The sequence below is a fragment of the Corvus brachyrhynchos genome, unplaced genomic scaffold (genome assembly GCF_000691975.1).
Source record: "Corvus brachyrhynchos isolate BGI_N302 unplaced genomic scaffold, ASM69197v1 scaffold106, whole genome shotgun sequence".
Taxonomy (NCBI): domain Eukaryota; kingdom Metazoa; phylum Chordata; class Aves; order Passeriformes; family Corvidae; genus Corvus; species Corvus brachyrhynchos.
This window is the reverse complement of record NW_008238834.1, coordinates 4,257,586-4,271,795: the sequence shown is the minus strand read 5'-3', so window position 1 is coordinate 4,271,795 and position 14,210 is coordinate 4,257,586. Positions and strand designations below refer to the sequence as shown.

Sequence of the window (14,210 nt, the reverse complement as noted above, 5' to 3'; positions counted from 1 at the left end):
AGATTGTCTGTCATTAAGCTGAAATATCTGTATTACATGTACTGTGGCTTGGCATTAAAAAAAAAGGAACCAGTAAAATGTTCATATTCTTGTACCGTAGCAAAGGTCAATACAGGGATTGGTCTTTCCTAGTTTCTGGTTCATGACACAATTTTTTTTTTCTCTTCTCCTAAATCTGATATAACTGAGGAAAAAAAAAATCCTAGAAATAATTTTGAATTCGAATGCTGATTTTATGCAGAATTTAGTGAGGATATTTTAAAGGGAGAACTCTGTATCTGCTTTAGTTTGAAGCTGCCGTCATCATGTCTTTGCACAGAGATAGTACAGGGTATCGGTATCTGTCTCTGTCTCTCTCCCTCTTCGATGCTATATTTATAGCATCCCCCTGGCCATAAAAGGTATGGACTGGGGCTCTGACATTCCACTGACTGCAGGCATTATTTTTGTTCTGGACCTTGAAGTCCAGTCCTTACCCCTCGTCCTAACTGCCTCTTTCTTTGCTGGCTTCATTGTTGCTGTATTTTTGTGCTATTCATCCACTTGGGGCTTTTCCATTTGCTGCCATTCATTTGGATCCTGGTAAGTGGGGTTTTTTATGCTGGAAGGCTTCAATTATTTTTAATCTGAATCTGTAATGCGAATTTGGTAGTAGCGCCCTTTATTCATCTTAGCTCAGCAGTTGAGGGATTTGTGGATGTGAATTGAAGACATCTGAAGGTTCAGCTGTGAAATGAAAGAAGTGCAGGGCTCTTTTATTTTCACTCAGTGAAATATGCATATTGTCACAGTACTCTCAAATGAAGCATGGGTTACTGAGATACAGGAGAAGTTTGTCAGGTAGTCTCCTGTGGGCTTACAGAATGTTTAAATAACAAAAATATTTTCTTGTTGCATAGGATGTTATCTTTTCTGTGCTTACAAGAGTTTCTTTTTTTAAATCTATTTCCCTGTTTTCATTGATTGGTGGAGTAGCTCTTTAAAGAATTACACAGACTGATAAACAGTACAAGATGTAATGCCAGCAACATCTCTTCCCTTAATGTGTAGCTATGAACTATGGGCAAGTACAGAACTGTCTGCCTGCTCAGTAGTAATTTTAAATACTCAGTTCAACAGCTGATAAAATATAGCTCCAAAAACTGCAAATTCATCTAACTATGGCCACTAATATTTTTAGGCCAAGCTCAGAAGTTGTGAAGTGCTACACAGATCTTGAGAGGGAGTGTTGCCCTCACACTGAAGGGGGCTGGTTAGTGGATGCAGTCTAAGTGGGTGCAGGTAGCATGGATAAAACTTAAGAGATGGGAGTCAATCTGATAATCAGGCAGTGCTCCAAGGAGGAGCAAAGTCCTTAGAAGTTTCTGCATTACTTGTCATCTCCGATAGCATCACACTACTGTATCTGATCAGACTAATGTAACTAACTTATCCTGGCCTGTGAGCAATCCGTGATGTTTCAGAGGAAATATAAAACATAACTCATAGTGTGATAAAATACCTATGAAAGGAGTTTCCTTTTACATGGTGTGAGTCAGTGTTGGTCTTTGATTTGAACCAGGAGAGCTGACTTTGTGCTCAGTGCCTGCCTTGCTATCCTTACTCCTATCACAGACTTTTACTCCTGAGAGCAGTGAAATCCCGACCTTTTATGTTTGGAAGAAAAATGTTTCCTTTGTACATTTTAAGTTGTTCTTTTGGTCTGATAAATTGTAAATGAAATGCCTCACTTAACTTCTTAATGGACAACACATGCAGCACTTTATACTTTTGGATCACCTTTCGTACACTGAAGCCTGGAAGGCTGTGGGAATGCCTGAGCTGAATGGCTGTTAGCATTGTGGCTGTTGTATGAATGATGAAGCCAGCCAACACTTCAAATAAAGCTGGTGAAGACAAACTGTAGTACTCTGCAGAAGGAAAACAGGATGTTCTCATGTTCCTTCCCTTTCAGTGTGCAAGACAATATTCTTCTGTATGCCTTAACCTTCCTAAGCAGTGACCACGACACTTATAAATCCTAAACCTATCTCTGCAGAGCTTAAAGAGGAAGGCAATGAAGAAAAATGAAGAAAAAAAATCTTCTGAAACTAGGGAAATTAAGAGGAACTACATATTACTAGTAGCTAACAGTGAAATAAGTAACAACACAAAATACTGTCAGGTATTAGAAACAAGGATGCTAGACAGAATAATTGCATTCTTTTAGACTGACATGAAAAAATAGCCAGCATGAGGAATAAGGGAGTTAAAAAGGAACATCAGTTTTTGCCTTAGGGAGAAATTTTTTTCCATTTCTCCTTCTTCCTCAGATAAAAATAAAGTAAATGCATAATCTGGTTTCCTTGAAGTCATAGTTTCATTGTGGTCAAGATATCAGCAATTTCTTTTACATAAGGCATTTCTGAATGAGTTTCTTCCTTGCTGACTTCCTTCGACTAAATGATCTATTCAGTTATCCTACAGAGAGCATCTTCCTTGTGAGAGCCCTGAAATATAAGAAAGTTTTCCTCTTCGTTTTTGGTTTGGTTTGGTTTGTTGTGGTTTTGGGTTTTTTTTTCATAATTTGCCTTGGTTGGGGTGAATACCTCAGCAGTTGTCAAAGAGAATAGTTTGAAATTTGTTGACTTGCTATCAGAACCAAATAGTAGAGAAAAAGCCAAGGACTGAAATCTAGGAAGCTTAAAGACCAGGGAAAAAAATTACAGAATCACAGAATATTCTGTGTTGCAAGGGACCCACAAGGATCATCAAAGACCAACTCCTGCCCCTGCACAGGACAACCCAAACCACATATCTAGATTTTCATGAAGTCATGATTGCTCTCCAGTTCTGTAAGTGTATTTTATGACCAAACATTACATTGTTTTGCATTAATATGAGGAAAACAAGAAGCAGAACAATATTCCCACTGTTGTGATTGATATTAAAAAACCCCCAAAACAATAACAAACAGCTCTCACCATTGTTTTTGGATCTTCTTTAAATCCTTCTTAATATTTCCTCATTGTAGCTAATTTCTGTTACTAGTCAGCTGCTTTTACAGGGACAATCCTAGTAGCCTTGTAAGCCTAAAATAAAGAGAAAGCAAGGTTATCATATGGATTACTTGAGGCAAGCTTGCATGTCAAAGTAGAAAAGTCAGTTATAACCACAGCAAAATTAAACAAAAGCAAAATAATGACTGAATTGCTGGCTTTAAAACAAACAAACAAACAAACAAGGGAAATTCTTTCTGCACTCAACTGTCATTCCATTTTGAGAGGGGAACTACCTCTCACCTGATCAGATTTTGTACTACAAGTGACCACAAGACCATCTACCGATGTCATGCAAAATAAAACTTAAATGGGCCTATTGTCTGGAGGAAGGGTTTTGGCAGTCTTGAACATGGTATTTTTGGTTAAAAATTTTGGATTGAGGAGCATGATATTATTTTACCCATTGCACACAGACTGTATCCCTGTTTAAACTGTAAAGGTATAAAAAGCAATAAGCCCTGTTGAATTGAACCCTGGTATCACATACAAAACAATCACTGTAATGCACATTTAGAGAAAAACTGTCATCCTTCTCAATCTTAGTGTTTTAATTCACTGTTATAATAATAAATGGAACATTAAATTCAATCTGAAAATTGAATTACAAAAACAAATTAAATGTTCATATATTTTTGTTTCAGCCTTTATAGCCTTGTTGGATTTACTCACGCCTTTAAAAAAAATTTATTACTTTATTATCTCTATTGTAATTGAACAAAATTATTTACACTATCTCTGAAGAAGCCAGACATACAGAGTTTCATTAGTTTGCAGTAATACGTGAGCACATAAACCTTGAATAGTTTGCAGTAGCAGGGAGGCCAACTACAAATGAACAGACACAATGGTGCAAAGGTTTCTGATCATGACAGGTGATATGTGAGCATCTTGAAACCTGAATATGAATCTGTCTGAAAGTCTGAATCACATAATAAAAGATAACTCTAAATTTATCGCAGTTGATTTTTCAAGTTCAGTGTTAGTTTGTGTGAAGCTGTGTATTATTTGTATGCTAACTCAGGAGTTTTTGTTACAATAGTCCTTATGTTTGGCCTGCTCTTTTTCAGACGTCATCCTGTTTATTTACATTCAGAAAAGTGCAGTGAAACCCAAAATTCAAAGGCACCCATGATGTCTTTACCTTTCTACCAAAGACACCATGAGCACTATGACCGTGCGTACCGCCACAAAGCGCTGTCGTCCACTGTGAGCCAGTACCAAAAGGAGACAAAGAGCAAATCTGCCGTCTATGCTCAAGGATCTGCAGCTTACGCCAGGGGCTCCGCGGCCCATCGCCACTCGTCTGCAGCGGGCTTCAGCCTTGACTCCTCAGCAGCTTACAGTCATGGATCCACAGCCTATGACCACTCTGCCATGCAAAGTAAGAGATCTGCTGCCTACAGCCTTGACTCTCAGTCCCTCAGCACCAGCTCAGCTGCCTACAGCCATGGATCTGAATCCATCAACAAGCTGGCTGCAGCCTACAGGCTGGGATCTGAAGCCTACAATTTTGGGTAAGAATATCCGTCTTCAAAACAGCATTCTGGTGGAAGTATGTCCAACCACTTCCCATTGAAAACAGTGGCAAAACTCTCCTCCTTGTCCACATAAAGTTTCTCTATAACTTGGCATTAATCTGTTTTCCTGGTCTGGTGTTTTCCCTTGGCTTTGGCAATGGGAAGGGCAGTGGTCAGCTTAGTTTGTTGGACTAATCCATGTGTGAAGGTTGGACTGTCGTAAGAATAGCACTGGCAGTGCTGATGTGGCTGAATGGTGACATATTCATGCTCCAAACTGGTTAGGCATGAGTTACCTGTGCTTCCAAGTTGTTTAGCCATATTAATACAGCTGAATTTAATATGAAGAGTTGAGACAGCTTCTGGATTGAGGCTGTCTCTTATCTGGCCAGGTTGGAGGAGTAAAAGAACTCAAAGCTCTTCATGCAAGTTTGAGCTGATGTGTCCATATATGATTAATTCTTCTTTGGCCTAATAGTTTCACTTTTGTGCTGAGTGATTCAACAAACTGAAATTTTCACACTGTGTATTGGTTGAGGCATACTATTTCCAAAGTAGAAATAACCTGAAGTGTCCATCTTGCATAAGAAGAGCAGCTATGCTTAGCTGCCATGGGGTTTTTAAAATTTAAGATAATAAATATTGCTCAAAAAATTACATTAGCAGAATAGCCTCATATTATTTGTATGCATATATCTCAGAGATTTACAGAAATTAGGGAAGTATTAAAGTAAGATTAGGGCAGCTGTTAGCAATAGAACAAATGATCAACAAATTACAGCCCTGAACATCTGCTCGCTGTTGTATTAATGTAAAATTAAGAGTACCATTAGCAGAACTTACCAAAACTTGTCCACCAGAAAATTTAAATTTTGAAAACTTAATATCCTCCCAGGATTGTGGATAATGGTGAAATCTTGGCCAAAACCAGTGAAGGAAGGACTACATGTACCACTGTAAACAATACCTTGTGATTTCAGCCTTCCCTTGGCTTTCAGGAGGTTCAGGGTCCAATCTCTATTTGCCAGGGTTTGTTCAGGAATTTGAACCTCAGGCTGTTACAGCCCAGGTAAATAACTTTATTTAACTCCTCACTGCAAGATAGATATTGAGTTGCTGGAACGTGTCCAAAGAAGGGCAGCAAAGCTGATGAAGGTTCTGGAGCACAAGTCTTACGGGGAGGAGCTGAGGGAACTACAGTTTTTTAGCCTGGAGAAAAGGACACTCAGAGGAGTCTTTATGACTCTCTACAACTGCCTGAAAGGAGTATAGCCAGGTGGGATTCAGTCTCTTCTCCCAGGTAACAAGACAGGATGAGAGGAAATGGCCTCAAGTTGCACTAGGGGAGGTTTAGATTGGAAATTGGGAAACATTTCTTCACTGAAAGTGTGGTCAGGTATTGGAATAGGCTGACCAGGGACATAGTGGGATTACCATCCTTGGAAGTGTTCAAAAATGTGTGGATGTGGCACTTAGGGACACGGTTTAAGTGTGGGCTTGCCAGTGCTGGGTTTCTGGTTGAACCTGATGATCTTAGAGGTCTTAATGATTCTATGATTCTGTAGCTGATTGTCTTAGGCTGGGTCATATCCAGGCTTTGCTGTTGAAATAATTTTACTTGTGCAGACAATTAACCACTGAGTGAAGCAGTGAGAATCTCATTTATGACAAAAAAATAGAAAACCCGGAGGTTCTGGGACTGAGGGTTATGCTTCCAAAGGGAGCTGGGTAGGGGAAGATATCCCAAATTTCTACAGCGATGCAGTTGTGCCTGCACTCTAGCTGACCCTAAGCCAAAGCCTCCTTCTTCTTAGAGAAAAGGTTCCAATAAAAAAAGGAACTTCAAGTTGTGAAAAATCATTGTTTAAACAAACCGTTTTCTGAGTCCCAGTCACAAGCACTTCAGTTGTCATGTGAGTTTCTTCTAAAATCTGTATATTCTCATTAAGAAGAACTCTAATATGAGCAGTGTGATATTGAAGGAAATTAAATTGCTTAGTTGAGAGAGAACCTAAAATATTTCCAGGTTTCCTGAGGTTTTGCTTGAGATAAAAGCTTTTTGTTTAAAAGAGCATATTTGCATATATAATACTCTGTACAAGAGTTGCCAATAGATTGATCAGAGATAAAAATGTGTCAGCTGCAACTTCTTTATTTCTGCGATCCTGTCATTGTGTTGGAAGTTTGAGAAATTCAGTGCTGCTACCTAAGACAAGGACTCTGAAGATTAGACAGATGTGATTCCAATCTCTCTTACACAAAACTTAATTAACACAGGAGACAATATTTCTGAATGAAAATCTCAATATTTAACTAGAGTTTATGGTTAATATAGCCTCTATGTTGGTATTTATTTCTTTTTTTGCAGCCCATATTTCTGCAATTTGCAAGAGGTAAAGTGGAAAAATAATGCAATTCTACAGTTAAATGTAGTTCAGATTTGAAGGACTTCTTGCCAAATTTGTGCTGTCTTTCCCAGATAACCCAAAACACTTCAAGGGATAATGTGGAGGCAAAAAGCATTACTCAAACATATTAGGAAAATCAGATTTTCTGTTTTCATCCATATGAAAAGAATGGTGTATTTTTAAAATAAAGAGCCTTCAAACTCTTTCAATTTTCTAGAAGTAGAAAAGGCCTTGAATTGAAATGCTGTATCTAAATGACCTCAACAGTAGTGTTTGCTTGAAACCAGAATTGGCACACAAATCCAAATCCCAACAAAATTTTTCAGCTAACAACTGATGATTGCACATCAGTGAATATGACCATCAAATATACTTTTTTGCATAACGGATATAGTTTTGCAGAAAAACACCCTAAACCCAACAGGAAAACTCAAATACTAAGTTTCTATTCAGGTCACTTCTTATTTTTATCTAAAGTAGCTTCTGTTAAACTTACTGTTCTTGCAAAATTTAAGTCTCATCCTTTTCTGTAGTCACAGTACAAAAAAGTGTTCATGAAGCAAGAGTGTTGGCATGCAGTAGTGCTATGTGAGGAATTTATCACGGGGAGAGCAGTGGAGAAGGACTAGGAACTAAGTGACCTGCAAGACCTTGACCCAGACCCAGTTCTCTGATGTTGAAGCCTCGCTTGAGTGAAAAACGTTGCCAGAGTGTGGACACAGGCAGTTTGAAGGAGCCACAGCTTGATTTTTCAGGACAAAAAATTTTCCATGTGCAAGTGGCCTGTCCCCCACATTCCAAGTCTTCTTCACACCACAACAGCTTGAGGAAGTACAAGGAAAGAAATGAAAACTGGCAAAATCGAGAGCAAGTATGGAAGCTTGCAGCTTTGCTGGTTGCAGTTGGGCAAAGGTGCAGCCCTCGGGGCTCCAAAAAGGAAGAGCGTCTCACCATGTAGAGGTTGCCTCTTCACACCCAGCCCTCCCCACCAGCTCGTGGGGCTGTCTCTAGCCAAGGACTTTTTCTTTGGCCTCAGCAGAGGCAGGAAAAGCGACATGCACTGCTTCCCATGAGGCTCTGTACAGGTGAGGGATGTATATCTCCCACAAGCTGATGTTGTGGCCATCCATTCTCTTCCCCATCCAATCCTTGGGGGCTGCCAGCATGGGAAAGCTGGCTCCTGTGGGGAAACCTTCTACAGCAGCACTGCATCCTCCATGTGCTTCTGAGAAGCTTTCAGTCCCATCTGCCAAAGTTGCTTATAGCACAACAGGCCTGTCAAACCGGACTGCTGGATTAAACTCATTTAAATCTTTTTTGTGGGAGCTCAGTGATTTGCCTTTGCTCAAACTTTCACTGCTTTTCCATATGTTATTTTCCTGTCTAGCAGTATCAGATAATCCCATTGTGTCACAGACAGATTATCTGTCACCCAAAGGGCCAGACACCTGCTTAGAGGGAAAACAGAAATTACTGGTGTGGCTCAGGCATTTGCATGTATTTTGCAGGTCAAGCAAAACAGTGAAGAAGATGTGGTGTAATTCAGGTGTACCAAGCAAAGGGAGGAGAGATGCCCTTCTAAATTGCAATTAATTAGGCTGCCAGTGAGAGCCAATGCTCTTCTGAGCAATATTGTAACCAGGATCGGGACAAGGCTGAGTAAATAATACACTTCCAGAAATATGAGAAGACCATGGTCTTGGCACTGCTTATCCTTTGGTTTATTATAGGTGAGGGTTAAGAAGCTGGCTTCCAGATGTCATCCCCAAGCTTGGAAATTGTTTTAATGAGACCTGCTACGTGGAAACAATTCCCCTTCAAATAAAATTGTTGTGGAAGCTGTGTTAGGGAATATTGCCAGCAATATTGCCTGGGCTTGTGACAAACCTGTCAGCAACTCAAAATGAATATAGTCACAAGAAAGCACTTCTCATTTTTAAAGGCTGAATTTAAAGAGTTCTGTTCTGAAAATATTTTTTTTTTCCTTTCCTGTGACTGGGTTTGCCAATCTACTATCTCCTATTTACAGTAAGTTAAAATACTGCATATTAGGAAAGAAGCAGCTGCTAAAAGAGAGCCTGGAAAATGCCTTGTGGCTAATGGAGCTTCTCCAGCAAGTGCAACTGGTGCAACCATTGTGTATACTATCATCTCTTTCTGCTTAGGACAAGATACATGATTTTGTAGAGGTATAAAAGAGCTTACATGTTCCTTTTCATTCAGGAGTGAAATAACTAAGGAATAGGGTGTTGTGGTCTGCTCCCAGAACACATTTCTACATCCACTGGGTGCAGACTCTCTTTGTGCAGTGTGGGAAACCTGTCCCTTCAGGCACAGAAACAAGGGCAGTGCCAACATGTTCTCTGTCTAAGAATAAGACATCAAAACAGAACAAAACACCTGTTTGGGATTTTCAGATGCCCTGCACAGTGTTTTCTTTAGTTCCTCTGTTGGGCTAGAGGGAAAAGTTAATAGCATCTGTTTTTTAAATCTCTACAGGACAATGCCTGTGCCTTTTACAACTCAGTGACTCTAGTGAGAAACTAGAAAAATGCTGGCGTTGACATTTTAACGTGCTGAAAACCAACCTAAAGTGAGGACAGTAGGCTTGGGTCACCAACCTTGATAAGCCAGTACAGATAGTATCTGACCTGGAAAAAAATATTCATATGCTAGCTGGGCATATCAAATGAGGCTGAAAGATGTTAAAAGGTCATGGTACTGTTCCTTCCTATGAAACTAGAGAGCACTGATACCCTGCTCCTTCTCCTCTGGGGAGATTCTGTTCCACATATCAGGTAAAAGGTTGAAACGTTTTAAAATAAAGGGCAAGATTTTAGAATCTGGTTCAAGAAGCAGAGTCCTTCTTTGGGCCACCTAAATAATGTTTTTTAGGCAGGATTTGCTTTTTGTGTTGCACAGGAAGAAATAGTAAGAACACAAAAGGAAAACAGGGAAATAAACCTCATGATAGAATAGTGTTCAACCTGTTTTCTCAGAGCTCCATTTGAATATGTGTTTCTACTAGCCTCCATGTAGCTCTGCCAGAAGAGAAACAAATGATAAGATTTGGAAAGGAGAAATGTTTTCTGCTGCTTCAAATTTATTGAACTCATCTCTTGGTTTATGCAGTGCAATTCTAAAGAACATTTTGGAGTGACTTTGGCTATCTCTCTGCAAACACCAGCTGGGTGCTCTGATATGGTCATGAAGGTGAAACATTCAACTTCAAACACTTAGAGTGTTTGAGTAAAATAACAGCCATCAAATAAACAGAACCTATAACAATTTATTCTTACCTTTTCAAATAATTTTAGAGAGTTATAAGTGAAAGATAGAAAACCCCCACTACCATACAGGAAAGACATCAATAAAATGCCTAGCAGGGAGTGATGGGAACTGATATATATGCTAACTATTAATTCCCTACATGAGTGTGTAATCTGGACCTTAAATGAAAATTAAACTGACAGCAAGGCCAAACTCTCCTTTAGGACTGATGTGTTGGTCTGGAATTAACAGTGCTGTAAATGCCTGAGCTGAAATTTTCACCACATTTCAACTACTTTTATGAAAATAGAAACTTTTTGACATTTTAACTTAAGTTCAATTGGTACTGTGATCCTTCTTGATCTAGAAGCAACCAGGAATCAAGTGGCCTCCTAACAGGTTCAGCCTAAAGCTCTGAGGAAATCTAATGGCAGTCAGAGTCAAAATTCCAGGTTTGACCCATTTTAAAATAGGACAAAAATAAAAGTCACCTGCTAAGTAAAGATCTGCAGCTCCTTACAGACTCTAGTTCAATTAAGAAAAATAATGAAAATCGTTTGCCTGTGATGTTTCTCATCACTTATTTGATGAGTTCTCCTAGTGCATTTGTGGTTTGCTGTAGTGATTGCACCACATCATTCTCCAAGCCAGGAGTGAGGCCTTTGCACACCCTGTTTCAGTGTGTCTCTTCGTTTTTATTGTACTCTGCCTGGCCTGCTCCCCAGTGTTCTCTGCTTGGATTTCTGCCCCTAAAGCTGGATCTGCCTGTCTTGTACTCCATCCATGGCTGTCCTGGGCAGTGTCTGGTGTCAGAGACCAGAGCCCACAGCAACTCTCTCCTGTGGATGTGGTCTGTGCCTTGGCTGATCCAGTGGTGCCTGACAAGGGAAAACCCTTGGCCCCAGTCCTGCGATGTGCCCTCACTGGCTGTGCCTTCTTTTGCATGGAAACCAGGTTACAGAGAGAGGAGGAAGGAAGGAGAAGCAGTGTATGGTTGCTTTCACCCCCTGTACTGAGCATCTCTTGGCAGCCGTGCCGCAGGCTTGGCCATGGCGGCACCTGGGGAGCACAGAGCAATTACACTAAGAAAGACAGCGAGAGAGCTAGAGAATGGGAGACTGATTTAACAGGAACTGGGTAGGGAGAGAACTCATTCTGGGCAAAGGGATGGACACAGAGCAATGAAGGAAGGAAAGATGGGAGAATGAAAGTGGACCTGTGCCTTCTCGCACACAGTCTCAGTGGATAGATTACTGGCACATATTTTGGAAACTAAGCACTCTTCGTGTGTTGGTGGTGGTACTTTTGCAGGGATACAGCCTAAGGAAAACATTAGCCCAAGGATATAATATTATATTACATTATGCATGTGTAACATTCCCAGGGGCCCAGTGTTAGCACGAGGTTTGATATATGTGTGCAGCATGCTGTGTAGAGACACCAGTGTAAGCTATCCAGGGTGTGGGAAGCAGGTTATCCCTGGTACAGGCACGTCAGGGCTAATGAGCCTTGCTGAGAAACCGTAATTCTGCTCCTCTATCTGCACATGTAAGCAGGGAGCTCATACTGTGTAGACAAATCCCCAGACCAAAGCAGACTCACATGTGATTTTCTGTGGTGATGTTGCAAGACAGGTGAATAGGCACTTCGGGGATTTATAAGGCTGACAAATAATTAACATACTCCATAGATATGGGAATTAGAGATGTGTTGCTTTGGCAAAGGAGGACCAGGTGTTTGGAGCTTTGTTTATACAGTTTGTAACTATTTTTAAAATTAACCTAAAATGATTGCCTCAAATACACTTCATGCTCTTCAGAATCCCTCCCAGGCTGGTGAGGACAGGGGGAAGCTCTTCCTTCTTTCCAGTTATCCTTCATTTATCTGTGCTATGTTAAACAGTGTTACTTCGCTCAGCTCTTCTCTTCCAATGGATTGGAGTGGTGTGGGAGAGCAGTGGGAATGACAGCACTGGTTTCTGAGCAGTGCTCTGCCCTACAATTTCTGTAGAGAGACTTGAACACATAATTACTTTGAATATATTTGCACACCACCATTTTGTTTCAGGACCACACAATTTCAGGACTGTAAATTTTGGAAAAGTGGAGATTATGAGTTCAGATACAATCTTTAGAATTACCCAGTGGACTCAGTGACTTCAGGATCTATCAAAACTGGGGATTACAAACTCCCCGAGTCCCAAACCAAAAGCTATTAAAAGTACATTGCTACCGGGTATGTTGTTTATCTATTTAGATTTAATATCAAGGGGCATCAGTGGTAAGTTTGTAATGAGATTGTGAAAAGTACACTTAGTTATGTGTTTAATAACTCTGAAACTATAGCTATTAAAAATTGTAAATTCTTGATTACAAAATAAGACAGCAAAACAATTTTAGTACTTTAATTGTATTTTGGAGTGCTTCTTAACAGCTTATTTCCTGTATTTAATAATATAATTTTTATTTCAGACTGAAAAATTCCAATTTAATGATAGAAGATCAATCCTATAAGATGAGTCCCAAAGCAAAGAGAGCAAAACAGAGTTTGATATCAGAGGACAAAGAGAATGAAGCCATAGACTACTCAGTGCCCATATTCACAGGACGGTATGTTAATTTTCATTTTGTTTGGTATCTTATTTCTGACATTTTATTAACAAATTATAAAATAACAAATCCATTAATCTGTCTTTATACTCATGGATCTTATGGTGATAGTTTGCACTTCACATGAGTGATAAAAAGACAAAGAGAAGTCAACTGACTGGCAGTAAATCCGACATTGATCATCCAGAGCCAGGACAAATGAACCCATGGGTCTGGACTTTGTTTACAACACATCGTCAGAGACACTTTCTATGAAATGAAAATATAACTCTGCTTATATGGAACCTGGCAAGCATGTTGTCCACATTATTTAGCTTATTATTTTGGTTTGAAGTCTTGTTCTGTAATCAAATGTCCCTGACCAAGCATTAAACATAGAGACAATGAAACAACATGCTAATGTCTTGTCTTGGCACAGGGAAAACCTGGAATAAAACCAAATGCTTTCTCAAATCCATTGTAATGATTCATACTGATCTCATGTGTTGGTGGTATTTATTGCATGGTTACTACTGATGTAATACACCTTATTGCAGAAGTGTTCTCAGTAAAGCTGAATGTGAACTTTATGTGGAAGCCAGAACCAACATTAGCAAAGAGGTCCCATGCTCTTTTTGGGGTATGGCATAGTGATTTTAGTAGAAGTCTCCAGCAGTTCCAGCATAGTCACTTGTTCAGATTAATAAATACTGGGGTGCAGTGTGGAAAACTGGTTCCTGGTTAGAGGCCAGGAGAAAATTTTCTTGTCTACCTGCAGCTGAACAGAAACCTCCCTTCAACTTGTCTTTCCTCTGCAGCACGGCATTTTTCAGGGGACACTTCCAAGTTGTTTCTGGGAGCCAGTGCTTTTCTGTCTACTGCTTAATCAACAGCCAATGGCACTTCTGCTTTATATCCAAACTTGTGGTTTCATGTGAACTGAGTTCCAACTTGTCAGTGGAGGATGGTACTGCTCTGGCTTTTGGAGCATTTGTGATGCTTTTATGATTGGACCAGTAGTTTTGGTTTTTATTAACTCCCTCCCACTATCTTTGAGTAAATTTTTCTCATCCCTTGTACATTCCTGTGTTGGATTCACTGCTCTTTAATCAAACCAACATTAAGAAACACACTGTTGCCTTTCTAAAAAAATGTTTTGGAGTTTCATCTGTATCTTCTGTGACAGAAATGCATAAAAATGTGACAGTCTCACACAAAACTTGAGATAACATATTCTCAAGGCTCTTCACTACTTTTGCACCTCAGCCGGTGTTTATACTTATGTAGCAGCTCACCATCATCTGTCTCCCATGCCCTCAAGCACAAATATCATTCCTTTTCATTGTATCTTGAGTCTACACAAGTAAAATGTATAGTGTAGGGCAA

The 14,210-nt window shown here is 39.8% G+C and overlaps 1 protein-coding gene across 4 annotated transcripts in view; it reads left to right on the top strand.

Moving 5' to 3' along the window:
* The first annotated feature begins 436 nt into the window (after window positions 1-436).
* Window positions 437-14,210, top strand: part of MYOM1 (myomesin 1) — an 80,874-nt gene continuing 67,100 nt past the window's right edge. For 2 of the 4 annotated variants that reach the window (XM_017738247.1, XM_017738246.1), the window contains exons 1-3: window positions 439-582; window positions 4,109-4,555; window positions 12,708-12,845. In XM_017738247.1, coding sequence (XP_017593736.1) covers window positions 4,170-4,555; window positions 12,708-12,845 — 524 coding nt within the window. In that variant the 5' untranslated portion in view covers window positions 439-582; window positions 4,109-4,169. Of the gene's footprint in view, window positions 583-4,108; window positions 4,556-12,707; window positions 12,846-14,210 lie in introns of all 4 variants that reach the window. The other 2 variants (XM_017738245.1, XM_017738248.1) reach the window with 2 other exon arrangements.